Source organism: Talpa occidentalis, unplaced genomic scaffold (assembly GCF_014898055.3).
Source record: "Talpa occidentalis isolate TD23 unplaced genomic scaffold, MPIMG_talOcc4v2.1 talOcc4.7, whole genome shotgun sequence".
Taxonomy (NCBI): Eukaryota; Metazoa; Chordata; class Mammalia; order Eulipotyphla; family Talpidae; genus Talpa; species Talpa occidentalis.
In genome coordinates this window covers 133,248,886-133,273,223 of record NW_023605083.1, presented here as the reverse complement: position 1 = coordinate 133,273,223, position 24,338 = coordinate 133,248,886, and the positions used below count along the sequence as shown (strand labels likewise).

Sequence of the window (24,338 nt, the reverse complement as noted above, 5' to 3'; positions counted from 1 at the left end):
GCGTGACGTTCTGGAAAGTCGCTCAACTCAGAATTGAGACCTACACGTCATGGCCTCCAGCGCAGCCGGTGCTTGGGGCTTCCCGCGTACCTGTGAGCACACCTGGTTTCTCCTAAGGCGAGCGCGTCAGTGCAAGGACGCTCCCGTTTGTCTCTCGAAGGCCTACTGCGTGTCAGGTGTTGGGGATCGATGGCGATCACATATCCTTGGGTTCACCCCACTCCCCGTGGGCACTGGGGTATTTTGGGGGGGGGTTGCAGTGGGGAGGCAGTTTCAATTAAATCAGTTTTACCTGCTCACACTAAGAAACGAGATCTGAAAAGTGGTTCAAACAGGAGTGCGTGGTACAGACGCATCCGCGGGTGCTCAGCTTTCCTGCATACAAGTTTCACACGCTCTCCGGAAGAATCTGGTGTGGGAGTCAGGCCTCTGGAGCACACACCAGTCCTGCCTCCTGTGAGTGAAATGCTGGCATCTCACTGGATGCCAGTGGTGAGAGGGACAGGCCCGGCAGCGCTGCCTGGACCTCTGGGAGTGGCCTGTCTCCACGCTGCCCTCCCTTCTGACTGGACAAGATGATCCCCAGCCGTCTCCAAGGGGCCAAGGTCACAGGTTGTGTCCCTGAGTTCTGTGCCCCCTGCCCCATGGAAAGAGCTGAGGACATTCAGCTGGTTGTCATGATGCCCTTAAATCCTTTCTCCGTGGCCCCTCTGGGTGTTTCTATATTAGGGGAGCCTGGAGTCTAGCTGAACCTTAGGTAGCCCCCCCCAAGCAGATGAACCCCCTGAGGCGGGTGCCTGGGCTAGGCCCCACAGGGCTTTCTGGAACAGCAGCAGCGCCTCAGGGGATGCTCTGGCTGGCCCAGGCCCTGTGAAGACGGGTTCCCACCCGCCATTGGGGTGGCCTTGAGAATGGGCGGTCCCTCCGGCGCGGGCTTCCTGCCGGCTCCGCTGGGTGCGTTCTTCGCGGAATCCTGGGGGCGCTGGGGGCCACCCCCCCCCGGGAGCTAGCGGGGCGCGCTCCTGCTCCAAACGTCCGCTGGCCGCGAGCCCGAGCTCGGAGACTGGGGGCGGCGACCGGAGGGCAGCGCGGCGGAGGGCGGGGGCCGCGGTACCCTGACCCCGCGGGGGAGGCGAGCTCTGGTCCCGGGTCGGCCCGACGCTTCCTCTCGGCCCTCCAGGCGGGCTCCGGACGGTGCCCGGGGCGTCTGGGCCCGGTAGCGGGGCGCCCCGAAAGGCCCCGGACGCCGAGCTGGGCGCGGCCGCCTGTCCCCTCGCCGGCGCGGACCGTGCGCACCATGCTGCCCGCGGCGGCCACCAGGGTGTCCCTCCTGGAGCTGGCCGACGTCGCCATCGGCACCCCGGAGGTGGGCACCGTCAACTTCACGGCCCTGCACACGCTCCTCGTGGCCATGCTCAAGAGCCTCAACCTGACGGGCACCCTGATCGACTTCCAGTCGGCCGCGTCCCCCGAGCAGAGCCGCGTCGCGCTGACCCCGCGCGCCTCGCTCAGCGCCCTGCAGGGGGCGCCGCCCAAGGAGAAGCGGCGCAGCAGCGGGGCTAGGCTGGAGGTCCAGGTGAAAGACCTGGAGAGCCAGGTGCAGGACCTGGGCCAGCAGTTGAAGACCATGGAGAGTCAGGTGCAGGGCATCGTGACCCACCTCACCGCCACGGAGGGCACGATGCGCCGGGACACGCAGGAGTGGCTGGACGACAAAGAGGCGGCCAGGCTGCAGCCCTGGGTGGCGGGAAGGGCCACGGCGAGACACGTCAAGGAGGACGCCGAGGTCAGTGGCCGCCGCTGCTCACGGGCCGGGCATGCCACCTGGGCGCGCCCTGGGAGCAGGGGGGAGCAGGGAGCGGGGGAGCAGGGACAGCCGGGCGCCGCTGGCCCCACGCGGCCCACACTCTCCCTGGCAGGGCACGGATCAGCACCCGGGCGGCAAGAGAGACTCCAGGAGCCTGAGAGACATGTACAGAAAGGCGGCGGAAGCGCAGCGGAAGGCGCAGGAAGAGCAGCCAAGGGCGCGGGAGGTCCAGCCAATGGGGCAGGAGGCCCAGCCAAGGGCGCAGGAGGCCCAGCCAAGGGCGCAGGAGGTCCAGTCAAGGGCACAGCAGGCCCAGCCAAGGGCGCAGCAGGCCCAGCCAAGGGCGCAGCAGGCCCAGCCAGGGGCACAAGAGGCCCAGCCAGGGGCGCAGGAGGCCCAGCCAGGGGCGCAGGAGGCCCAGCCAGGGGCGCAGGAGGCCCAGCCAACGGAGCAGGAGGTCCAGCCATGGGCACAGGAAGCCCAGCAAAAGGGGCAGGTGCTCCCTGAGCTGACCCCGCAGGTGAGGACGCGGGGACACGCCTCTGGGGCTGAGTCACCCCTTCCCCGATCTCGCCCTGAGGGGCCTGAGCCAGGATGTGGGGCGAGGAAATGGCCCTTGAAACAAGATCGAGGAAAGGGGGTGTTGAGAGGCGCGCGCAGGTAGAGCCGCGGGGAGCAGGGGTGCGCGGGCGTCCGTGTGTCCTGCGCCCTGGAAGCACGAATCCTTAGCACGCGCGCCTTCCAGTGGCCCAGGGACCCCAGCAGCCCGGAGATGCCAGGCAGAGCGGGGCCGCCGCGCCACAGGGGGCCCAGGTCGGGTCAGAGCTGAGGGGAAGGGGAGCAGCGAGGCAGGCGCCCAGGGAGGGGCTGCAAAGGCAGCTGGGGGGACGGCGGGCCGGGCAGGCTGGGAAGGTGCCGGGCGGAGGCGGCCAAGACCCTCTGGCCCGCAACTCCCAAGCCTGTCTTTTGAAAGCCCGTGGTTCTTTGGTTTTGGGGTGCTTTTTAGGATGAAGTCCTGTTTTACCTCTTAGAGCCTTGGATTCTGGAGATGTGCACAAGGTATAAGGAGCAACTGACATGCCAGCAGTTGGCTTTCGCTCTCTTGAGGGACTTTTTCCTTGAAAAGGCACAATCCGACACCCTTGAGGGGGCCCAGCCTCTCTTTGCAGGGGGCCAGCCCCAGTGGGCAGGGTGAGGACCCCCAGGACCAAGGGGTTCCATCCTGCACTCACATCTGCTCTTGGCTCCCTGTCCCCAGCAGCCCCCTCAGCCCGCCGGCCTCTCTGAGATCACATACCTTGTCTCTTCCCTGAGCCTGAGTGACAGGGTGCACGCCTGTGTATGAGCCCGTGAGTGTGCATGTGTGGGTGGGCACATGTGCATGGGTTGAGTGTATGTGCACGTGTGTGTATGTGTGCACGCGTGTGTAGGACCCACATGGGGGGGCTGCTTGAATCTCCCATGTCTGAACTCTCTTCCAGAAAATCGTGCAGCGGGTGGAAGAACTAGAGCAAGCCTTCAAAGAGCAGGAGGCTTTTCTGGTGAGGAGCTGCCTGCGGGGCCCTGGAGAGGGTTTTCGTGCCCCACCCCAGCCCCCTGGCAGCCTCCCTGCAGCGTGGAGGTGCGTGTCTCTGTCTCTGGCACACTGCACCCCTGCCCAGGCCTCCAGCAGGGTTGACTCACCCATCACTTGGACAGCGACTTCTCCCCGGTGCTAGGGCGGTGGGGGGCCCGCCTGTCACCTCTGTTCTGTCCCTGAAGTTTCCTGGAGTGAAACCAGGTGCTCCGGGGGTGTGTTTTCTGACAGGAAGTCATGAAGCAGAGGCTGCACATGAAGCCCCATGTAGAAGAGGCCACCATGGTCACCTGGGAGGAGCTGGAGCACGCCATCACGGACGGCTGGAGGGCCTCACAGGTGCTGCAGGGGCGGCCGCAGTTGGGAGTCCCCCTCTCTGCCGGTCGCATGGTTTCCGTGATGGGGTGCTCGTGACTTATTTCACTTATTTCACGTGGGTCCCACACTGGGTGGTTTTAGTGTCCCCATCTTCACGCGCCATGTGACCTTCACATGTGGGCCTACACAGAGGGGAACTCCAGGAGCCGCAGGTGGCTCTGGGATGCAGGTAGCTTGTCAAGTTGTCCATGGACAGGATCCAATTTAAGAGAAGGGGCCGGGGGAGTGCGGGGGGCCCTGCCTGCCCGTCTGCCAGTTCCCGCTGCTTTCAGCTTGGCCACTTGGTTGAATAGAAAATTTTTCGATGGGTTTTCATCGCTTTTCAATGTTCCCTGGTGGGCTGTCCTCACTGTGAATGGATGAGGTGCCCCCCTGGACGCACACCCTCCCTGGGGGATGTCCCCATGCCGGCGACATGTCCACCTGTGCTGGGGCCGGGCGCAGGCAGCCATGTTGGTTCAAGCCCCCGCCCCACTCCCCCTGAAGAAAATGGGCCTTTTTTTTTAATTTAAGATTTATTTATTCATGCATACAAGAACTGGGGTATAGCCCAGATGCACGGGAGGGTGAGAGGATTCACCAGAGCCAGAGTGAGGAGCAGAACAGGCAGATTGAAATACACTGCTAAGGGGAGCAGTGGGCGAGCCAGGAGAGGTCTGCTGCGCCATGCGGGATTCTCGCTGGCTGACTGGCCGGGATCGAACCGGTGCTGCAGAGGCTGCGGACAGTTTCACAGCGCTGTTCTCAACCGCCTGCGCCACCAGAGGAGGCCCAGAAAATGGGTATTTTCTTTTTTTTTAAGATTTATTTATTTATTTATACAAGCACTGGGTACAGTCAGAAGTGCGGGAGGGTGAGAGAATCCACCAGAGCCAGAGCCGGGAACAGAACAGGCAGACTGACGAAGTACACTGCTGAGGGGAGCAGCGGGCGGCATGTGGGACCCGCCTCCGGTGGCCGGGGAGCTGCCGGGGATCGAACCGGCGCTGCAGAGGCTGCGGACAGCTTCACAGTGCTGTGCTCAACTTCTGGGCCACCGGGGAGGCCCTGAAAATGGGTATTTTCAAGGGTGGGGGTCAGCTGCGCTCTTGGTCTCCGCCTTTCCCTTCCCTAGCCTTGTGCAACGGGGTCTCCCCCTAAAGCTCACACCAGACCAAGCCAGGCGAAGAGCGCGTCCTTTTGGCGCCACCTAGTGGCTGTCCAGGGCACGCCCGCGCTCTCTGGGCACCGGTGACCTCTCTGGTCTCCTCGCTGGTCTCCAGCCCCCGCCCTCTGCAGGAACTGGGAGAGTTGCCTGCAAAGCAGGGCGAGGGCTGGAAAGGTCCTCGCTCTCTCCTCACTGTGTTTTTTTAAGCCGAAGCATCTTGGCCAGATCTCTGTGGTTTGTCTGAAGTGAGCAGCCTGTCTTCTGGGGCTCAGACCTAGAGGTGCAGCCAGGACCGAGGGCTCCTCCTGCACTAGCACCTGCTCTGGGCAGATGCCCCCGCACAACGTCCAAAGCTCCAGGGCTCGGGAGGTGTCACTGCTTTCACAGTTGCTCCTACCGACACACTTGAGAAGCAAGAGGACCCCTTCTGGAAAGAGCTGTGCCGGCTCACGCTGAGCAAGCACCCCGAGACCGCTTTCTCCTGCCTTGTGGGTTTGTGGTGGGATGTGAAATCATGGCTTCAAAGCCCCTTAAGGTTTGCTGTGGGCTTTGGTAGACAGGTGGAGAAACTGAGGCACCCGCCAGGCCCTTCCTCTGCTTGCATCCACAGCACCCCTGGAGGACGGCGCGGGCAGCACGGGCAGTGTGTGGTCAGCACGGAAGCTCATCTGCATCACCGAGGGGGGCGGCGCTGAGTTTGCATTCTGAGGGAGAGGAGCTGCTCGATGCAATGGGCCGGGATGGGCGGACGGAGGACGGACTAGTGCTGTGTCCCAGAGCAAGTTCTGGTGGGCCACGGGGTGGCTCTTCAAGCTGCTCCTGCACCAGAGCTGCTGCTGCCGCTGCCTCCTCCTCCTCTTCCTAAATCCCTCCTGTAGGGGTGAGAAAAGGCAAGAGGCCTGCCGGAAGCAGGAGGCCCAAGCCGCGCTCTAGCAGGGTGCACCTCCCTGTGACCCGGGAAGGCATCGGGCATAGCCAGAACCCCAGAGGCAGACAGTCCGCGACAGAAGGGTCTTGCAGTGCCCACCTCACTAGGCCCGGGGCCTTGAGCCCGTGGTTCTTATGCAGAAAGAGTGTCTGAGGTGAAGGACAGTCTCCGTCCAGAGGTCTGGGGGACGACCGGCTTATAAAGCAGAAAGGAGCACCTGACACAGGGGCCCTGCTGGGCGGAGGCGGGATCAAGCGGGGCTGTCACCAGCCTTGGGAAGGCTTCCGCGTCGGGACCCAGACCAGAGCAGCAGTTTCGGACGGGCGTCCAGGGCTGGCCCGGATGTCAGCTGGCTGAGTCAAACGAGAAAGTCTGGGCTTAGGCTGTGTCCCCAGAGGAACAGGAATAAGGACGTGGTCGTGTCCTGGGGTGATGGGAATGGCAGGTGGGGTGCTCGCCCAGCTTTCCTGCTAAGACATAAAATGATGACGCATCATAAAATGGTGTGGGCTGAGGCGTCCTGAGGTGCGGCGGGAGAGCGCGCTGGACACACTTGCCTTCGAAGGTCCGGTGATCGTGATGACGTGGGAAGGCCCGGGAGTTGGCATCGTCTCAGCAGGGAGCGACTGGGGTCTGACTCTAGACTCCTTGGTTTCCCTGGCAAACCCAGGTGTGGGCCACAGGGCGTGAGGGACAAAGCAAGGCTGTGCCCTGGCCTCCAGGCGCTCCAGCAGGGAGGGGGCCGTGGGCCGCTGCGTGGTTACTTAGAGGCCCGGGAGAGGGCGCCACGGCAGCTTCGGCTCCTACTGTGCCCAGTTCTAGACATCCTCAGACATGATATGGTTTCACGTGCTGCCTTCGATGGAAACTGACCAGCCTCGACCCCTTCCCCCTCCCTGCCAGCCCTGGAGCTGTTAAGAATTCCAGATATTTGTTCTGTAAAAGCAGGACTTGGTTCTCAGCCCTGTGGTGGGCAGAAGAATGGCCCAGACATCCCCATGCCCTCATGCCCACAGCCTGCGGGTGTCAGCTGTATGGCAAAGGGGCCTTGCAGGGTGATTGCCTTGGTAATGATCTTGACCCGGGAGACCATCCTGGCTGATCTGGATGTGGCCAGCGATGTGGCCGAGAAGGCTAGAGGTGTGGGGTGGGGGGATTCACCAGAGACAGAGTGGGGAGCAGAACAGGCGGATCCACTGAAATCCACTGCTGAGGGGAGCAGCGGGGAGACAGGAGAGGTCTGCTGCGCCATGTGAGTCAGCTCCCTGGCCGGGGATTGAACTCAGGCCGCAGTGGCTGGCAATGGTCTTGACAACACTGAGACTTTAACCCCTGCACCCCTAGGGAGGACCACGACTTGCACTGCTTTAAGCCTCTCCGTCTGTGGTCACTCTCAGCAGCTGCCCTAGGACACTCACTCAGTCACTTTTCCCTCCTGAGGCTCTTCAAGAGTGACTGGTTGGTGGGCCTCCCCCGGTGGCGCAGCGGTTGAGCCCTGGGCCGCGAAGCTGCCTGCAGCCTCTGCAGCACTGGTTCCATCCCCGGCTGCCGGGGGAGGGTCCCACATGGCATGCAGTCCTCTCCTGCTGTGCCCGCTGCTCCCCTCAGCAGTGTACTCTATCCGTCTGCCTGTTCTGCTCCCGCTCTGGCTCTGGTGAATCCTCTCACCCTCCTGTGCTTCTGACTGTACCCAGTGCTTGTATAAATAAATAAATCTATCTTTAAAAAAAAGGAAAGAATGACTGGTTGGCTTCGTAGCTTAGCTGAAGATTTCCTCCTGTTTTCTGCTCTTCTCATTTCTGACTGTGGGGCAGTAACCTGTGGCGTGGCCCTCGCATCTCAGGTGACTTCCTGACATCAGCGAGGCCTGGGGTGTCTTTTCAGTACTCACTTCCACAGTCTCTCCATACCTCAGTTTCCTTTTCTCCTTTGTTTTGTTTGCGGAAGCCTGAGGCCAAGGGCGCAGGCCTCTCTGGGGCACAGGTGACAGAATTAGAAGGTGGCTGCCCAGGTGGTGCCCCCTGGTGTCTGCCTTGCTTGATTGCACCTCGCAGCCACTGGGTTTTACCAGGTGAGGGCCTAGCCTGCCATTTTCTTGCAGCCTGTGCTCACTGTCAGGATTAGCGAAGAAGGCAGGTACGTTGCTCTTTTTCCATTTTTATTTTTGATTAGAAGAACTGGGATGTAGGTCTGCAGAGCTGGAGGTGAGAGGATTTACCAGAGTGGGGAGCAGAAAAGGTGGATCCACTGAAATCCACTGCTGAGGGGAGCAGAGGGGAGACAGGAGAGGTCTGCTGTGCCATGTGGGTAGCTCCCTGCCCGGAGATCGAACTTGTGCTGCAGTGGCTGGTGATAGCTTGATAGCACTAAGACTCTAACCCCTGCGCCACCAGGGAGGCCCAATGAGGACATTATGGATCGTAATGCCATTTGCAAATATGAAGGCTCTCAAAAGCCCAGAGACCTGCCTTTTGAGTGTGTCAGTCTATCTTTGTGTCCACTTAGGTTTTGGAGCCAGAGGGGATTTTCCTCCAAGGGCCCTAAAGCCAAATAGCCCAGCTCTCCTTCCCGCCAAATCTCACCGTCTTGTCTTACTTGTAGTTACTGATTTCTTTCTTCCTCTTCAACCAGGGCTCAGAGTCAACAATGGGCCTCCCTAAACGCAAAAGGCCATCTTCCATACCGAATGGGAGAGACGTGCCAGGTGCCCCCTCCTCCAAGCATCCAAGTACTGACCGCAGTGCATATTCTGCCCACGAATCAGGCTCCGAGCAGACCACATCCGACACGGGAGGCCCAAGATTCTCCATGGAAAGGGCCCTTGGCCAGGCACAGAGCAGAGGTGCCTCAGCTGCAGGGCTTCCTGCCAGAGAGCAGCACCCAGCTGGCCTGGCGAAGCTCCCCCCTCACCCTCCTTCCCACTCCAGAGTCGATTCAGAACGCCGCAGGTCGAGGGAGCCCTATGGCTTAGCACCTCTGAGACAAGATGCACGAGAGGCGCAGCCTGGCCCGATCCAGCAGGACTTCCCCTCGGCCGGGGAGCAGCAGCCGTACGCGTACCCAGATCATCAAGTGGGGGTGCGCTTTAGCCAGAGTGACATTTATCAGAGTCCATATCAGTACGGATTAGGACTGCCTGGCATGGATCAGGGTGCACTGCCGCACCCTATCTCTTCTCCGCAGGGCGTAGTGCCCCACACTGTGAGTCAGCTTGGCATGTCGATGCCAGGGATGGAGCAGGACTTGGGCCAGCCTGACATGACCCAGTATGGTATGGGGCTACCTTTTGTGCCTGGCAGAGATGAGCAAGTGTTTGCACTGGCCCCTATAGATCAGCGTGATCTGGGTCCACTTAGTCCATATCAGCCTGGTCTGATGCCTCCTGGTACAGACCAGCATGGCAGGGAAGAGCTGGACAGGGCCCAGAGTGGTATAAGACCACCTGGCATGGATCAGCGTGGGTTGGTGCCCATTGGCATAGACCAGCATGGATTTGTGACGTACGCTGCGGAGCAGCAAGGATTGGCTTCTCCTCTTCTAGACCAGTATGATTTGGCATCTTCCGGTGTGATGCAAGCTGCTGCAGGCCAGCAAGGTTTAGAACAGCCCGGCTTGGGGATACCTGGCCTCATCCAACCTGTCTTAGAGCCGCATGGTGCGATCCAGGCTAGGGCTGGTCAGCCTGCTGTGGTTCAAGCTGGTGGAAGCCAGAGTGCTTTGATGCAACCTGGTGCATACCTATCTAGCCTGGCACAACCTGAGGCAGGTCAGCCTGGTGTAGATCAGCCTGGTTTGGCTGGTGTGAGTCAGTTTGGTGTGGGTCAGCCTGGCATGGTCCACCCTGGCATGGGTCAGCCTGGAGTGGTCCAGCCTGGTGTGGGTCATCCTGGCATGGATCAACCCAGTGTGGGTCAGCTGGGTGTGTTCCCTCCTGGAATGTTCCAGCCTGGTATGGGTCAGCCCAGCATAGTCCAGCCCAGTAGCATGGTCCAGCCTGGCATGGATCATCCTGGCATGATTCAGCCTGGCATAGTTCAGCTTAGCATGGGTCAGCCTGGCATGGTCCAGCCCGGTATGGGTCAACCTGGTGTGGGTCATCCTGGCATGGTCCCATTTGGTGTGGGTCAGCCTGGCATGGTCGAGCCTGGCATGATCAAGCCTGGTATGGGTCAGCCTGGCATGGTCCCATTTGGCATGGGTCAGCCTGGCATGGTCCAGTTTGATGTGGGTCAATCTGGTGTGGTCCAGCCTGGAGCAGGTCAGCTTGGCGTGGATCAACCTGGCGTGGGTCAGCCTAGCATGGGTCAGCCTGGTGTGGGTCAGCCAGGCATAGGTCAGCTTGGTGTGGGTCAGCCTGACATGGGTCAACCTGGTGTGGTCCAACCTGGTGTAGGTCAGCCTGGCATGGTCCAGCCTGGAGTGGATCAGCCCGGCATGGATCAACCTGGCATGGTCCAGCCTGGTATGGGTCAGCCCAGTGTGGCCCAGCCTGGCATGGTCCAGCCTGGCATTGGTCAACCTGGCATGGTCCAGCCTGGAGTGGGTCAACCGGGCATGGCCCAGCCTGGCATGGTCCAGCCCGGTATGGGTCAACCTGGCATGGTCCAGCCCGGTATGGGTCAACCTGGCATGGCCCAGCCTAGAGTGGGTCAACCTGGTGTGGCCCAGCCTGGCATGGTCCAGCCTGGCATTGGTCAACCTGGCATGGTCCAGCCTGGAGTGGGTCAACCGGGCATGGCCCAGCCTGGCATGGTCCAGCCTGGCATAGGTCAACCTGGCATGGTCCAGCCCGGTATGGGTCAACCTGGCATGGCCCAGCCTAGAGTGGGTCAACCTGGTGTGGCCCAGCCTGGCATGGTCCAGCCTGGCATTGGTCAACCTGGCATGGTCCAGCCTGGAGTGGGTCAACCGGGCATGGCCCAGCCTGGCATAGGTCAACCTGGCATGGTCCAGCCCGGCATGGGTCAACCTGGCATGGCCCAGCCTGGAATGGGTCAACCTGGTGTGGCCCAGCCTGGAATGGGTCAACCTGGCATTGGTCAACCTGGCATGGTCCAGCCTGGCATAGGTCAGCCTGGCATGGTCCAGCCTAGAGTGGGTCAACCTGGTATGGACCAGCCTGGCATGGTCCAGCCTGGCATAGATCAACTTGGCATGGTCCAGCCTGGAGTGGGTCAACCTGGTATGGCCCAACCTGGCATGGTCCAACCTGGCATTGGTCAATCTGGCATGGTCCAGCCTGGTGTGGGTCAACCTGGCATGGACCAGCCTGCCGTGGGTCAACCTGGTATGGTCCAGCCTGGAGTGGGTCAACCTGGCATGGATCAACCTGGTGTAGCCCAGCCTGGTGTGGCCCAACCTGGCATGGTCCAGCCTGGAGTGGGTCAACCTGTCATGGATCAATCTGGCATCGCCCAGCCTGGCGTGGTCCAGCCTGGAGTGGGTCAGCCTGGCATGGGTCAGTTTGGTGTGGGTCACCCTAGCATGGGTCAACCTGGTGTGGTCCAGCATGGAGTGGGTCAGCCTAGTGTGGGTCAGCCTGGTGTGGGTCAGCCTAGTGTGGGTCAACCTGCCATTGTCCAGCCTGGTATAGGTCAGCTTGCCTTGACTAGAGCACATCAACATGGTTTGATGCAACCTGGTACTTACCAGCCTGGTTTGGCACAACCTTATACAGGTCAGCCTGGTTTGGTGCGCCCTAGAATGCATCGCCCTCTTATGGCCCAACCTGGAATGGGTCAGCAAGGTTTGATGCAACCTGATGCAGGTCAGCAAGGTCTGGTCCCACCTGGGATGTATATGCAAGGTATGGTGCAACCTCATGCAGGCTATCCTGATTTGGTGCACCCTGAAATGTATCAGCATGGTTTGGTCCAACCTGGAATGTATCAGGTTGGATTTGGTTTGGTGCAACCTGGCACAGACCAGCTTGGTTCTGTGCAACCTGGCACGGGTCAGCCTGGTTCAGTGCAACCTGGCACAGATGAGGGTGGTTCTGTGCAATCTGGCACAGGTCAGCCTGGTTCGGTGCAATCTGATGCAGATGAGGATGGTTCGGTGCAACCTGACACAGGTCAGCCTGGTTCGGTGCAACCTGGCACAGATGAGGTTGGTTCTGTGCAACCTGGCACAGGTCAGCCTGGTTTGGTGCAACCTGGCACAGATGAGGGTGGTTCTGTGCAACCTGGCACAGGTCAGCCTGGTTTGGTGCAACCTGGCACAGATGAGGGTGGTTTGGTGCAACCTGGTGCAGGTCAGCCTGGTTCGGTGCAACCTGGAGTGGGACAGCGTGGTTTGTTACTGCCTGCTGCAGAGTCACATGACTTCCTTCAACCTGGCATGGTCAGACCTGGGGCACACCCACCCGGTCTGGTCCAGCCTGGTGCCTATCCGCGTGGCTTTGTCCAGCCTGGTGCCTATCCGCGTGGCTTTGTCCAGCCTGGTGCCTATCCTCGTGGCTTTGTCCAGCCTGGTGCCTATCCGCGTGGCTTTGTCCAGCCTGGTGCCTATCCTCGTGGCTTTGTCCAGCCTGGTGCCTATCCTCGTGGTTTTGTCCAGCCTAGTGTCCATCCTCGTGGCTTTGTCCAGCCTAGTGTCCATCCTCGTGGCTTTGTCCAGCCTGGTGCCTATCCTCGTGGCTTGGGCCGTCCTCGTGCTTACCCACATGGGTTTGTGCAGCCTGGTGCCGATCAGCGTGGCTTGTTGCAACCTGAAGAGTATCAGCGGGACTTCATACCACCGGGCACAGAGCCTCGTGGCTCTCCAGAATTCCGCCCAGATGCTCAAAGTTTTACGTCCCCGCACCAGTATCAGCATGGCGTGGAACCTCCTGGCAGAGATCAGTATAGTCAGGCATCACCTGTCCCAGCCAGCCAAGGTCTGGCACCACCAGATGTATACCAGAAGGGCGTGGTGCATCCTGGCACAGCCCAGCCACCATTAAGCACGCATGTGGGATCTGCGCTCCCAGGTCGACAGCCTTTGGTATCACCTGGTCCAGATCGGCCTGACCAGATGACCCCAGGTGTAGACGAGCGTAGCCATGGATACACCTTTCCAGATTCCCTGCGTTCACGGGGAGTAGATGCGTACGCCCACCTGGGTTTGGATCCAAACCAGTTTAAAGTTTCCACGGAGACGGAGATGGCTCCAGACCAAGTCCACCAAGTCTCATGGGAAGAGAGTGGCATTCAGGGAGAAAGACGCGATTCGCTTGAGAGATTGAGCCCACACTTCCCCTTTGCCGTGGAAACGTTCCGTCTGCTGGGAGAGCTCGTCAGCCTGTACACGGAGCTGAAGGAAAGCCTGAAGGATGTGGACGAGGCGCAAGCCGGCCTCACGGACTTGGAGAAGATACAGCTCCTCCTGGGAGCGATGGGTGGGTGAGCTCTGTGGGGGCGGAGCCTGCCAGCTTTGCTCTAAGTTGATTTCATCCTTTTCTCCCCCTGGTCTCCACACCCTGGTCTTCCCGAGCCCCTGTGGAGAGCGCAGCCTTCTGGGCCCCCTGTGGGCTTCACGATCCAAAGGGGAGAATTAAACCTGCAGGAGGCAGGGGCGCAGGGGAGGGCGAGGCAGGTTCTGCTTCCTTATGGGCCTCTGGGCGCCAGCTGGGGAGAAGGGGGAGGTGCTGGAAACAACAGTTGCGGGGCGGGGGGGGACAGAGTGTGGACGCATCAAACCCGACCTTGGCCCACTCACAACTCCAGGCCAGAGAAGAATGAAGGTTTTGGAGCCGGGTGGGAATTGTGGGTCAGTATTCCCCAAGTCCTTAGGTTATTAGGCTGTAGGGGGATTTTTTGTGGGGACCCCCTGCTCCACCTTCCCCCCTCCCGCCCCCCAGCTCACCAGGAGAGGCAGGATAGCGATGAGACTTGTCCTTCTCTGGGTCCTCTCTCTGCGGGGGGGGGGCGGGGCCCCAAGTTACTCTGCGCGCTCTGACCCCGGCCTCATGCCTCAGTCAAGAAGACGATGCCGCCCGACCTGCAGGAGCAGCTGAAGACCTTGAAGAACTTGACCAAAGACTTTCGGCAGGAAAAAGCCAAAGTAAGTCTGGGAGCGGCTGCCCGCTTTGCCTGTGGGCGCCTCTGGTGCCCCCTCCACTGGCACCTGGGTGGGCGCCCGCTCGCTGCTGCCTCACCGGGTCTGCCGGCCCAGCGGCCGGGACGTGCACCTCTGGGTCCGTGTGCGCGCGTCCTGGCTGTGAGACCGGCGCTCCAGGAGCCTGTGCCCCTTCCCTGGGGTGTGCTGGTGCCCAGCGACCCCTGTGCCAGAGCAGGGTCAGGGCCAAGCCCGTGGGACTGCCGGGGCGGCGGTCAGGGCCCGGGGCTGCTACGGCTTCAGTCTCGGTGCCGCGGGGATGTCAGGGGAGAGGAGAGGCCAGGGCGGCCGCCGAGAAGTCAGCAGGGGATGCGGCTTTCCCGGAGGGCTGGATAGGGGTCAGGGGCGGGAGGGGCTTGCTCGGCTCAGGCACCGCGGGAAGCCGAGAACTCCAGCCGGCCGCCCCGCCTCTCCCACGTTTGCAGCTGGAGAAGATTGAAAAGATCCTGGACAGCGGAGAGCTGGAGAAAGGAAAGGAGCTGAAGCCTGGCCAGCTGAGCTTGCAGCTGGGGGTCCTCAGGTAACGCGCCCCCGCAGCCAGTGCTGCCGTCAGCGCCCTCCGCCCGAGAGCGGGCGCAGCCTCTGGGTCACCGGACACAGAACCCACCGCGCGCGCCTCTGCCCTCAGGTTGCCCTTATCTGGTTCAGGTTGCTGGGGGGACCCCCCCCTCCCCCGCAGGTCCCGCTCCCAGCACGCCGGGGAGAGCGAGAGCGCTGGCTAGACTCAGCCCTCCCTACGCAGGGCTGGGCCAGTTCCCAGGGCACCCCCTGCCAGGACAGGTCAGGCCTGGGATTCCCAGGAGGTGGTGGGGGGACCCTGTCCCTGACAGCACGCGTGGCCTGGGCCCTGGGCTGGCGGCGGGGCCAGGCTGACTGCTGTCCTCACAGACTCACCGTGTCCGACATCGAGAAGGAGCTGGCGGAGCTGAGGGAGAGTCAAGAGCGCGGCAAGGCCACCATGGAGAATTCTGTCTCTGAAGCCTCACTTTACCTGCAGAGCCAGGTGAGGGCTCCGGGCGCTTCAGCCGCAGGGACTGGACCTTCTCAGAGCTGGCTGTGCACTTGGGGGTGCCCTGCCCTTCCGCTGCTCCTCAGTTCCCCTGCGGATGTGTGTTTTGGGGGGGTGGTATTTAGAGTTCAGTCCCCCCGATCCAAAACCAGCTCTGAGGCCACAGGCGCGTCGGCAGGTGTGTCCCCTGTGCAGGGGAAGGTGCCTCTCCAGGGTATCTCGACTGCATCAAGTCTTTCCCCTCATCTTTTAAAAAACCGGCATCTCCTAAAGCTCACCCTCCGCAGATGAACAAGCAGCTCTTAGTACAATGACAACGCTGTGCCGCCATCGCCGCGGCAGGTTTCCAGAACATTTCATCTCCCCGGAAGCAGCCCCGGGCACTTCCCCTCCGGGCCCTGGCGGGCGTGTGTCCTGTCTCGGCGAGCTCACCCGCTCTGCGGTCTTCATACCCGTGGCCTGTGGCCCTTTGTATCTGGCTTGTCCTCTTCGCATGCTCTTTCTGAGGCTGCTACCTCTTGCGGCGTGGACTGCATCCTTGCCCCGGCTCAGTGATAGTCCATGTCGCCCGACCACAGCCAGCTGGCCCGCGCACGCGCGCAAGGACGTGTGGGTTGTTTCTGCCTTTGGATATTACGAGTAACACTGCTGTGAACCCTCATGTTCGACTCTCAGTGTAGACACAGGTTGCCGTTCCAGGTGGTCATACGCCTGGGTGTGGAATTGCGGGGTTCAGTGGTTCCTCTGTTTAAGCATTTGCAGAACTGCCTTGCTGTCTGCACCCTTTTCTGTTCCCACCAGTGAGGTGCGAGGGTTTCCATTTCCCCACAGCCTCATCGATTTTCCTTCTTTCGAAACAAAGGAGAATCGCCCCAACAGATGTGAAGTTTCGTCTCGTTACTGTTCGGTTTGCATTTCCCTTGCAGCTGACAACATTGAATATCGTTTTCTGTATTTTCATATCTGTGGAGAAACATCTGTTCAAATCCTTTGCCCGCCTTTACATTGGGTTTGTCTTCTTGATCATGTCTGCTTTTCATCTTGAGTGACGCCATCCTTAGCACCCCAGAATAGTCCCAGTGAGGAGGACCAGGAACCATCCTGAGTGCACAGCGATCAGACAGGAAAGGCCACAGGCCACAGGCGCTCATGTCAGGAGCCCCCGTGAGACCCAAGAGGCCACACTCTGGACCACCCCGGGATGGCTGGGCGGTGGCGCTGCTGTTCTGCAACCCCAGGCCAACTGTCCTGTGGGGTGAGCAGCAGCACCCGTCCTTCCGAAGCACCCACCTGAGCTGGGCAGCCTCCTGGGCCCTCCTGCACCTCTGAGAGAGGCTGCTCCCCGCTGGGTGGGCCTCCCTTGCTGTCGAGGCTCCCTTTTCAGGCCCCCTGGCTTCCTCTTCCCAAACCTATGGCTGCTTCTCCTCCTCAGGCGGCTCCTCCTTCTGGCCCTTCCTGCCCCCCAGGGCCGCCGCCCTCAAGTCTCCGCTGGCCTCTCTCTTCTAGAGAGAACTAGTCCATCCTCATTGTCCCAGGTCCTGGGGCAGACTCTTCTGGACACTTCAGAGGAGTCGAGGCTTTCGGGCGCCAGCCACAGGCCTGCTGGCCGGAAGGGGCACGGTCCAGAGGGGCACGGTCCCCAGGGGCACAGGGAACTTGGGGGAGAACTTGCAGGCGCTCAGGCCAGCCTGGCCCCGGCCACGCCACTGTGTCCCCGTGTGCATCAGCGCCTCTGGCCCCGTCCTTCGCCATGGCCCTCAAACACCCTGCCTCCTCCATTCTGCTCTCCGGCGCTTTTGTGTCCCTCGCCACGGCTGCCCCGGGCCTGCAGTGTCTCTCCCGCTCCTCTTACTTCCAAGAGCTCGGCCTTGGGTGGCCCAGCCCCTCTGTCTGGGCCAGTCCCAGCACTGGGTGTCCTGGAGCCCACCCCATCCTGTGGCCTCTGAGCTCCCGGACCAGTGGGAGGAGCCTGCTCCCGTCCTGGGGCTGGTCATCACAAGTTAAATGGGGACAGAGCCTGGGGGCCACCCCTTCACCTCCCCGCGGCTCTGAGCCTGGAGTGATACCTGTAGGGGCATCAGGGTCCTCTGAGGGTTTGTGGACTGACCAGTGGACAGCACCCCCCTGGAATTTAGCTGGGGAAGATGTGTGCTCACACTCAACTCCTGCAAGGGCTCCCTTCACACGCCCCTCCCTGGAACACTGCACTGTGGGTTGGCACAAGGCCAGCTGCTCCTACGGGCCACGCGGCTGAGGGCACAGGGGGGTTGGCTGCCTGCACCCCGGCAGGGGAGGGACACAGCGGGCGCTGGCACTGACTGCGTGGGCGGAACGTGGTCGGGCCCCACTCACCGCCTCGCCTGCCTTCTCGCCATACCCAGTTGGACAAGCTCAGGGCGATCATCGAGAACATGCTGGCCTCCTCCTCCACGCTGCTGTCCATGAGCATGGTTCCGCAAAAGACCTTGATCACCCAAGCTCCGGGCGAGCTCACCCCGGAGGCTACCTGCCCGGCCTGCAGCCTGGACCTGGGCCACCAGGTCAGCACGCTGGTGCAGCGCTACGAGCAGCTGCAGGACATGGTCAACAACCTGGCGGCCTCCCGGCCCTCCAAGAAAGCCAAGCTGCAGAGCCAGGTGAGCCCCGCCCTCCTGGTACAGCCACACGGGCCCCGCAGGGGCCGAGCCCACAGAGAGGGGTGGCTGAGTGCGCCCCCAGGGAGGGGACCAGGGGTCCATGTTCCATGGTGGAGCCCTGGAGGGACACACAGTCATCCCTGGTCCCGCTGTTGGGCGACGCCAGGACCGTGGCAGAGCTGGCTCTGTGGGGTGGCCGGGGGGGAGCCGTGCCAGTGGGGGCCTCGGGGCATGGGCACTGACGTGCACGGGGACACAGCGGTGTGGCCGGGGTCAGGCTGGCCCGAGCGCCTGCAAGTTCTCCCCGAGCTTCCTGTGCCCCTGGGGACCATGCCCCTCCTGGCAGCTTTGGGACTGGCATCCAAAAGACCCCTTCAGGAGTCTCCCAGGCCCTCCCGACTCCCCTCTGACTGGCAGGGAGAGCCCCTGTCTTAGGGCCTGGGGTCCGGAACTCAGACTCAACCTGAAGCAGGGCCCTCAGGGCAGGTGGCCGTGCCCCTGTGACACCCCTGCAGGCGTCCCGGGGCCTAGTTCTTAGGGAGGTGGGGCCGGAGTCGTCCCGGCAGGTGGACCCGGGCGGTGAGTCTTCCTCACTGTCGGCGGCAGCTGTGGGGTCTACGAGAGCCAGACGGCGTCTGACGTTGGCTTCTATGCCCTCTGATGCCATAATTACCGACTTACGAAGGAAGCAGCCATCCCGGGGGGTGAGCAGCAGCCTGGGGAGCCTCCTCCTGTCTCTCTCAGGATGAAGAGCTGCTGGGCCACGTCCAGAGCGCCATCCTGCAGGTGCAGGGCGACTGTGAGAAGCTCAACATCACCACCAGCAGCCTCATCGAGGACCACCGCCAGAAGCAGAAGGACATCGACGTGAGGCCCGGGGTGGGGGTACGGCGCCCCCCTGCTCTCCCTTCCCTGCTCTTTAGTCCCTGCTCTCTGCCAGGTGCTGTACCAGGGCATCGAGAAACTGGAGCGGGAAAAGGCCAACAGGGAGCACCTGGAGATGGAGATCGACGTGGTAAGGTTCGGGCGGGGGCTGGGGCCTCACTGACCCTTCCCTGCAGGCCGGAAGTGGAGGGGGTGACGGGAGCGGGGGCCCTCCCCAGCTCTCTCCCACGGGGGTGCCACCTCCTCTCTCTCCCTGGCAGAAAGCCGACAAGAGTGCCCTGGCGGCCAAGGTGAGCCGTGTCCAGTTTGATGCCACCACGGAGCAGCTGAACCACATGATGCAGGAGCTGGTGGCCAAGATGAGCGGGCAGGAGCAGGACTGGCAGAAGATGGTGGACAAACTCCTGCTAGAAATGGACAGCAAGGTGGGGGCAGAAGGGCCCTCCTGGGCCCCCGGGCTGGGGCAGCGCCATCCTCTGCGGGCACTGCTGCCCCCACGGCCTTCTCAGAGCTTGCCTGCCCCCGCCTGCCCTCCCACCCTGCAGCTGGACCGCCTGGAGCTGGACCCGGTGAAGCAGCTCCTGGAGGACCGCTGGAAGTCGCTGCGGCAGCAGCTCAAGGAGCGCTCCCCACTCTACCAGGCGGACGAGGCCGCCGCCATGCGCAGGTGAGGGCCGGCTGAGGCAGGTGGTGCCCTGAGGGGTCCCGTGAAGTCCTGGAGGACCTGGCCTGGCTTGAACCCCAGGATTTCCACTCGTGGCCGCCAGAGGGCCCCCGAGGCTTATGCGGCCCCCCTCCCCTCCCCCGGCCCCGCCCCAGGCCCTTAGGAACCTGCCTCTTGGGCTTGGGTAGGACAGGTGGGCTCTGCAAGTGTGCCCGGAAGCAGGCGTGCCCAGGAGCAGCCGGGCCTGGGAGCAGGCCCGCCGGGCCTCAGTGGCCAGAGAGCCAAGCTCCCGGCCGGCCCGGCCTGCGGAAGCCCAGCCCTCGGGCTTCCCCGTGTCGCTCGCTCCAGACCCCCAGGAGGGTGCTCACCCTCGTGATGCCATTCCAAACAGGCAGCTGCTGGTCCACTTCCACTGCCTCTCCTGTGACCGGCCCCTGGAGACACCCGTGACCGGACAGTGAGTGGCATCGTGGGGCCGGGCACCCACACGGGCCTCCATTCCCTCCTGCCTCCATGTCTTCTCCCCCTCCCCCCTGGTTCGTTCCCGACCCTGCCCTGCTTCTCAGCCCGCATCCCGCCCACCTGGCCCTCCCCCTCTCTGTCCGTGCCCAGAATCATCCCTGTGACTCCCGTGGGCCCGGGCCTGCCTGGCCACCGCTCCACCCGCCCCTACACCGTCTTTGAACTGGAGCAGATCCGGCAGCAGAGCCGCAAGTATGGGCAGCGCCTGCCCCACGGGCTCCCTCTAGGGACTCCCCTCCTTCCAGCCGGGGCCCAGGGCTGCTCGAGCCACTGGGAACCACTTCCCAGCTCTGGCCATTTTCCCAGCTCTGGACCCTTCCCTGGAAGTTTGCCCTCGGCCCCCTGGGTGCTGTGGAAAGGGCTCCTGCCTCATTGATTCTGCTTAAAAAGGGGTGGTTACTGGGGTGCAGCACAGGGTTTTGTCTGCGAGTGGCTCGGCCCCCGCCCGCCTTACGCCTCTGCCCACCCTTGTCCAGCAGCCTGAAGCTGGGCAGCTCCTTCCCGCGGGGCGACCTGGGGCAGATGGAGCGGAGCGTGGGGCGGCTGCGCACCATGCACTCCAAGATGCTGATGGACATCGAGAAGGTGCAGGTCCACTTTGGGGGCTCGGTCAAGGCCAACAGCCAGATGATCCGTGAGCTGCTGCAGGCCCAGTGCCCCAGCGCCCCCTGCTACAAACGGTAGGGCCATGCAGCCCGGGCCTCGGCGGGAGGCCACCCTCCCACCGCAGGAAGCCTGGAGGGTGCGTGTGCGCTGGCGTGAGGACACGTGGGCGTGTGTGAACATGTGTGTGGGTGTGTGAGGCGTGTGCGTGCTGTGTGTGCCGTGGTCTTCGGGATGCCCTGTGGGCAGTGCTCCCCTCAACCCCAGCTCCCGGGCCGCTTCCCTACCCCAGCTCCCACAGACCCTGCAGAGAGCAGCCCTGCCCCCTCCGGCCGGGCCCCAGCACAGGGCTGTCCCTGCAGCACCTGCTCGGGTGACCCCGCTGTCCTGGCAGCAGGGTGCCAGACATGTCCGATTACACCTACTCCACGGTGCCCCGGCGCTGCGGGGGCAGCCACACCCTCACCTATCCCTATCGCCGCAACCGCCTGCAGCACCTGCCCCAGGGCCTGTACCCCACCGAGGAGATCCAGATTGCCATGAAGGTGGGGGCCTGGGGTGCGGGGAGGAGGGCCCTGATGCGACCCCGCTTCTCAAGTGTTCTGGAAGAAGCACTGGCGGCCACGGGCCCTTGCCTCTGAGGACCTAGTTGAGCCTCAGGCTTTTACTTGGCTGCTCCCTGTGCTCTGCACCCCCCCCACCCCCCCCCCCCCCCCCCCCCACCCCGCCCCAGCCCCCAGGGCAGTCGGGAGGGGCCTGGACCTGACCCCTCGAGGAGGGCGGGGAGGAGAGAGTTCTGAGCACCCAGGGTGACAGATTTGGCGCCTCCACAGCACGACGAGGTGGACATCTTGGGCCTGGATGGACACATCTACAAGGGACGGATGGCTACGAGGCTGCCAGGCGTCCTGAGCAAGGACAGTGAGTATCAAGGAGTTGAGAGGCCCCCCCCCCAACTTCCTGCACAGATCCCACATGCCCCTCTGCCTCCTGGCAGGCCTGGCCACCTCCTCTTCTCCTGGTTTGGGTCTCCAAGCGCCCCCTGCAAACACCTGCCGGTGGAGGACAGACGTTCAGCCTTGGTTGGGGTGTCGGGGGCCCTCTTCTTACTGATCTCCCACTCAGATGCCCCTAGCCTGCCTCCCTGCCTCAGCCACGTCCCAGCCTCACCTCAGCCAAGCCCCACCCCAAAACTCAAAACACCCTCCACTAAGCCCCCTGCGGAAGGCATCCCCCAGTGGTTCCCCTGAACACCCACTGCTAGCCGGACCTGGGGTGTGCTGGGCAGCCTTCCCCTGGGAACCGCACACGTGGGGTCAGCACCCGCCCGGCCCCGGCCTGTGTGAGCTGTCCCCACAGCGCAGTGGAGGTGGGCGGACGGGTGGACATATGGGTGATGAGCGCTGACAAGGGGCCCCCCATGAGGCTGGCTGTGAGCACCCTCTACCCATCCCCACGGCGCCCCCACCAGCTCTCACTTGGCATCTCTGAGCTGACCGTCCCCGTGGTCCCCAGGGATGACGAAGAAGGCCAAGCCGTCCCGGCTGCACCCGCAGCGCCAGCAGTCCCTCCGAGAGCACAGCCAGCTGCCCTTGCGGCCCCAGAGTGCGCAGATGCTGCCTGGAGACAACTCAGGTACCTGCGCGCCCGGCCCGGGCTCTGCCACCCGCCCCGGCCCCGGCCCTGGCCCCGCTGCGACCTGGTGTGACCCTTACTTGCTGGGAGAGAGTCAGGAGTGGAAGGCTGGGGCCCCGGGGAGAGGGAGAGACCCGCGGCAACTCGAGGGCCTGCTGGCGCTGGTCTGCTGGGCGGAGGCCACGATGCCCCACGGTAGAAACAGGCGGCTCCAGCCCCAGGTTCCGGCCACCCTGCCCATGTCCTGCCGCTGCTGGCCCCCAGCCTTGCCCCAGGCCCCGGGCCACTGTCTGCGAGGGACACCTCCCCGCCTCCGAGCCCGATCTGACCCCCAGGAACTGAATCCTGCCTGAAGGCAGGGCACTGCAGCCCCAGGACCCAGTCACACGTGGGGGCCAGGCAGGGACGCCGGCCTGTGGGGGGTGCCCCGGCCACTTCCAAGCGAGTGTGAAAAGTCTGGCCCTCCCCTCACGTGTCACTAGGGGTTAGTGCTGGGTTAGTGCTGCTCGGAGCCAGCCCCCAGCATCTGTGGGGAGGTGTGGCCCTCCTGTAACACTGCAGTGGCCCCACCCCTAGGGGCTCTGCACCCCCAGTTCCACACTCAGTGAGAGCCCGGGGGCAGGGCAACAGCAGGCGTGACGTGCTGCTGAAGGTCACGCGCCGCACCTTTATTGGAGGGGCTTTATCATGTGCCAGCCAGCTGTCCTCATGCCAGCACTCAGAGGCAGGGCCTCGTAGCCGGGCTTACAGCTCAGACGACCAGGGCCCAGAGAGGTTAAGGAACCTGGCCAGGGTCACACAGCTAGAGCTGGAATTCAGTGCCCAGCTGCCAGGGCTGGAAACCAAGGGCAGCGGGCCCAGAGAGAGGGTTTCAGTGGAGGGTAGAGGCACGGGCCTGTGAGCCTGGCTCCCGGGACATGTTCTCGGGGTGCTTAGCTTCCTGCCCCCCAGCACGCCACAGTCCACGCCCAGGGCAGGAGCGGGGAGGGTGCCGTAGGGAAGGTCTGCGCTGTCTGTGTGAACGCTGCCGAACAGGCCCCCCGGCAGAGCCAACAGCCCCAAGGCCGGCGGCCCCGACAGCGTGCTTGTCTGTGGAGTGTGAGGGGCTCCCCTTGCTGCAGGCCGGGCTCCCCCTGGCTTTAGGCTGCTGGGGGCGTGGGGGGCAAGGCAGAGCCGTGTCGCCCTCCTGTCTCACAGCTCCCCCGAGTCAGCGGAAAGACAGGCCGCTGTCCTCCGAGGGCCGCCTCTCCCAGCCGAACACCGCCCGCCAGTCCAGCCCCAGCGAGGCGGGGAGCCTGCCCGAGGGGCTGCATGTGGACGTGCCTCCTGGGGAGGGGCTCGAGGAGCCCACCCGGGGCCCGCGGTCCGGGCCGCTGACGGAGCAGAGCTATAAATAAACATTGCGAAGCTCCGGCTGGTGAGGCTTCCTGGGCCCGGCTCAAGAGCGGGGAGGAAGGAGGCGCTGCTGGGGGCCGAGGCGGGCCCCAGGCTGTTTTCCAGCCTGAGAATTAGATGGTGCCCTCCAGAGGGTGCTGGGCTGCGTGCTGCACCCAGGGTGCAGGAGGCGGTAGCACAGGCCAGACCTCAGGTCCACGACCTCAGCCAGTATCGCCGTCTCCCCGGGCCTGGCCCTGCCTCCCGCTCTGGGGAGACCAGCCTAAAGGGTGGCCCCTGGCCTCTGGGGCCTCGGGGCCAAGCACACGGCCTCCGCTGTATCCTGGAGGGCAGGTGAGGGTGCAGGTGCCAGCTGCTGGCTGCCGCCCCACTGCCGACTCAGCAGTTCCCAGCTCCTGGCATGGCTTCCGGGGAGCACCACCACCGGCCGCCTGGGAAGGTGGGGTGCCAGCTGATCTTCGGGTGGCTGCTGCAAGGCAGGAGGGGGCCTGACGTGGGGCTGACGGGCAAGGCTGACCTGTCCCCCGCCGCTCTCCAGGAAGCCGAGGCAGAAGTCAGGAGGGCAGGGGAGGGGGCAGGCGTGGGAGCGTGCCCGCGGGGAGGCCCCTCGCGGAGCGCCATGTGCTTAGCGCTCGTGCTGTCCCCCCCATGGTCCCAGAGCTTGGTGCTGTCACCCCCCCATGGTCCCAGAGCTTGGCAGGCGGCAGGAGCCGGGCCGGGCTCAGAGGGCACAGCCGCTGCAGGGACGAGCCCCACCCCCGCCCCGCGGCCCAGAAAGCCCGAGGAGCAGTTTTCTGCCTTCAGGTGTGTTCTCACCCGCTGGGGCGTCAGAGGGAAGCGTCCGCGTCCGGGCACAAAGACGGGGCTCCCCCCACCCCCAGCCTTCCCCCAACATGGGAAAGGGCCAGCTGAGGTGACACAGTCACACAGGAAGGAAGAGCAGGGCGGGTGGCAGCCCCGAGAGGGTTTTCTCCCCATCCTGCGGGCAGGGCCGGGCGGGGCTGGCTGGGCCGCGACACGAGGTGCTTCCCCGTCCTCCCCAGCGGCCGCGCGCCC

General features: G+C 63.4%; 1 protein-coding gene across 1 annotated transcript; it reads left to right on the top strand.

Moving 5' to 3' along the window:
* The first annotated feature begins 1,297 nt into the window (after positions 1–1,297).
* Positions 1,298–23,286, top strand: QRICH2 (glutamine rich 2). Its single transcript, XM_054689056.1, has 20 exons — positions 1,298–1,786; positions 1,920–2,327; positions 3,289–3,348; positions 3,615–3,722; positions 8,468–13,214; positions 13,794–13,879; positions 14,359–14,453; positions 14,822–14,936; positions 17,324–17,578; positions 18,323–18,445; positions 18,519–18,593; positions 18,724–18,888; positions 19,009–19,130; positions 19,519–19,584; positions 19,740–19,841; positions 20,129–20,329; positions 20,650–20,797; positions 21,086–21,173; positions 21,768–21,887; positions 23,085–23,286. The coding sequence occupies exons 1-20, from the start codon at positions 1,298–1,300 to the stop codon at positions 23,282–23,284; spliced, it is 7,773 nt and encodes a 2,590-aa protein (XP_054545031.1). The 3' UTR covers positions 23,285–23,286.
* The last annotated feature ends 1,052 nt before the right edge of the window (positions 23,287–24,338 follow it).